Below are 2,599 nucleotides of genomic sequence, written 5' to 3'. Positions count from 1 at the left end.
CTGAGCCACCCCACGCCTGGCCTCCAATGCCGTTTATAACATAACCTCAGAAATCACACCATTGCTTCCCTTGCATTCTGTTGGTTATACACATCAGCCCTGATGTTAGTGTGGAAGGAGACTATATGTCAATACTGGGGGAGAGAACCACTGGGGGCTGTCTTGTAGGCTGGCTACCACACCAGACTTACATTTCCAGAGACGAGGGAGAGGGAACACTTTCCAGTTCATTTTATGAGGCAAATATAAGAAAGGGAAATAGGCCAATCTCATTCATAAATGTAGATACTAACTTTTTTTTTTAATTGCTTCAGGGTTGCTTCCTCCCAGTTTTATTTTTTTGTGTGTGTTTTTTTTGAAACACAGTCTCACTCTGTTGCCCAGGCTATAGTGCAGTGGTGTCACCATAGCTCACAGCAGCCTCAAACTCCTGACCTCAAGCAATTCTCCTGCCTCAGCCTCCCAAGTAGCTGTGCCACCACACCTGGCTAATTTTTCTTTCTTTTTTCTTTTTTCAGAGACAGGGTCTTGCTATGGTGCCTAGGGTGGTCTTGAACTCTTGGGCTCAAGCAATCCTCCCATCATGACCTCCCAAAGTGCTAGGATTACAAATGTAACAGGCCCTACTCCAATTTTTTTGACCTTGTTTCTGGTGTAAGCTTTTTTGCTAGAAGATACCCCTCCACCTACCACCACCTTTGGAGAAGCTGAGCCTGACATACCCAGTGCACTGCTGGGCGGGAGCTGTTCCATTATTGCTGAATTAGCCTTTGAAATCTCTGGCTCGCCAAGGGGGCTGCATTTGGAGGGGAGTTAGGGGTGCAGGCAGGTGTGCCACGCCTGTGTGCTGCGGCCAGCAGGGGGAAGAAAAATCTGTGGCTCACAGAAATGTTTACTGAACTCTGGGCTTGTGCTATGGCTAGGTACTTAAAACCTTGGCTGGAGTATCTATTTGCCTGAGGAGAGTAAACCAGGCAACTCAAACCTCTTGTTTTCCTTCCAAGTGAATTAGGGTATAGGGAACACAAATGACCTAGCTAGGAAATTTACCTCTAAGACATCACAGAACTCTAACCTCCATGACAATATTTACATTAAAACCTCGTTTCCCTTACTGAGGAACCATCTCTCTGGAAATGTAGCCCTTTTTGATGAGGTTTTCTAATTCCCTCCTCCTGCCAGAGAAGAATCTAGATTTCTAGCCCCTTCAGCGAGCTTCTTAGAAGCATGAAGTCTGTACTGCCACTGGGGAGGTTCTTCACTAAAGCTTGGCTCGAATGCTCCCACCCACTGAGCCTTCCTTCTCCCCCTTTTCCTCACTTTCTTGGCTATCAAATGCTCCCACTGTCCCTTGGTATACCTCCTTCCAGCCTTCTCTGTCTTGTTGATTTCTTTTGATCCGTGAGAGCACAGAGAGCTAAGCCTACTAGAGAAAAATAAATGAACTAGTTGTGATGCTGGGAACACGCTGCGTCTTGCTTGTCAACCTTAAACTGGAGGGAGGAGTGGGTTGTTTCTCATCCACTGAGAAAAGTGTTAAGTTGTTTTACTCTAAATTATGCTGCTAAAGGTATGTAGCAACTTCTGGGAACAAATGAGCAATTTGGAGAATTTGGAACTCTTCTGGTCTTGGTTTGGTTGGGGGTTAAGAGAGTCTGGAGCCTGAGGCTAAATTAGAACCCAGGCAGAGCATGTTTCATTTTCCTTCAACCACCTGTAATCCTCTGCTCTTCCATCTACCCTTTGGAATTAGTTTATCGTACCGGTCTCACCTTTAGTGAAGGTTTCCCGAACCATTCCCTTTGTGCTCTTTCTTATTAACTCTTGTAATGCTTATGGCCTTTTACTACTCTTTTGGTCTTGAGCATATGTTCCCTGATAGCTATTTAATATCTTCTCACAGGAAGTGACTCATCTTTCCCATTGGATTCTCTGTTGTTCAGCTCAGGAACTGAGTCTTGGAGATCTGTGTGTTCCCCCATAATACTGCACATAGCACCTTGTATGATTTGCCATTTTCACAATGGACTGGTTCAGTACCTGATTGTTTTGCACAATTAGAGCAGGTTAGGTCCTTCTTGCGGGAGCTTACAGTCTCAGATAGGCACATCTAGGCTTAGAGACACCCTACACAGAGATGTGAATAAATGACTAAATATATTTTCTGGTTGGGGGAGGCACAGAGTAGGGGGAAGGATGAGGGGAAGAAGCACCCAGTTTAATTTGATTTTTCTCCTCATTAAAATACCTTCTTGCATCCTTGGTCTCTTTTCACAGAACCCTGCCATCAGCATCACTGAAAATGTGCTGCATTTCAAAGGTCAGTATCTGGGCAGATGATCCCAGCTCTATACACAGTAAAGGAGGCACGGTGGTGGTTTCCTTTTATTTATTTTTATCTATTTGTTTTATTCATTTCTAATTGATGTTCACCTGTCAAATACTCTTGGAGTAAACTGGATTGTTTTGAAATATATGATTAGAAAAGTCAAAGAATTTGTTTAAAACTGTGCTTTCCCCATGGAGAGGCAGTAGATGCAAGGGGTGGGGAGGGGGAGGAATCCTGAGCTAGAAATCAGGAGATCTGTTGTCTAGCTCT

At 44.4% G+C, this 2,599-nt stretch overlaps 1 protein-coding gene across 2 annotated transcripts in view; it reads left to right on the top strand.

Annotated features, from left to right (window-relative positions):
- Nucleotides 1-2,599, top strand: part of HACD3 (3-hydroxyacyl-CoA dehydratase 3) — a 73,777-nt gene that overhangs the window by 30,235 nt on the left and 40,943 nt on the right. For both annotated transcript variants that reach the window (XM_012644857.1, XM_012644858.1), the window contains exon 2: nt 2,278-2,320. In XM_012644857.1, coding sequence (XP_012500311.1) covers nt 2,278-2,320 — 43 coding nt within the window. The remainder of the gene's footprint in view (nt 1-2,277; nt 2,321-2,599) is intronic.

Source organism: Propithecus coquereli, unplaced genomic scaffold (genome assembly GCF_000956105.1).
Source record: "Propithecus coquereli isolate 6110/MARCELLA unplaced genomic scaffold, Pcoq_1.0 Scaffold221, whole genome shotgun sequence".
Classification (NCBI taxonomy): Eukaryota; Metazoa; Chordata; class Mammalia; order Primates; family Indriidae; genus Propithecus; species Propithecus coquereli.
The sequence above is the reverse complement of the archived record's forward strand: the minus strand, read 5'-3'. Positions and strand labels throughout refer to the sequence as shown.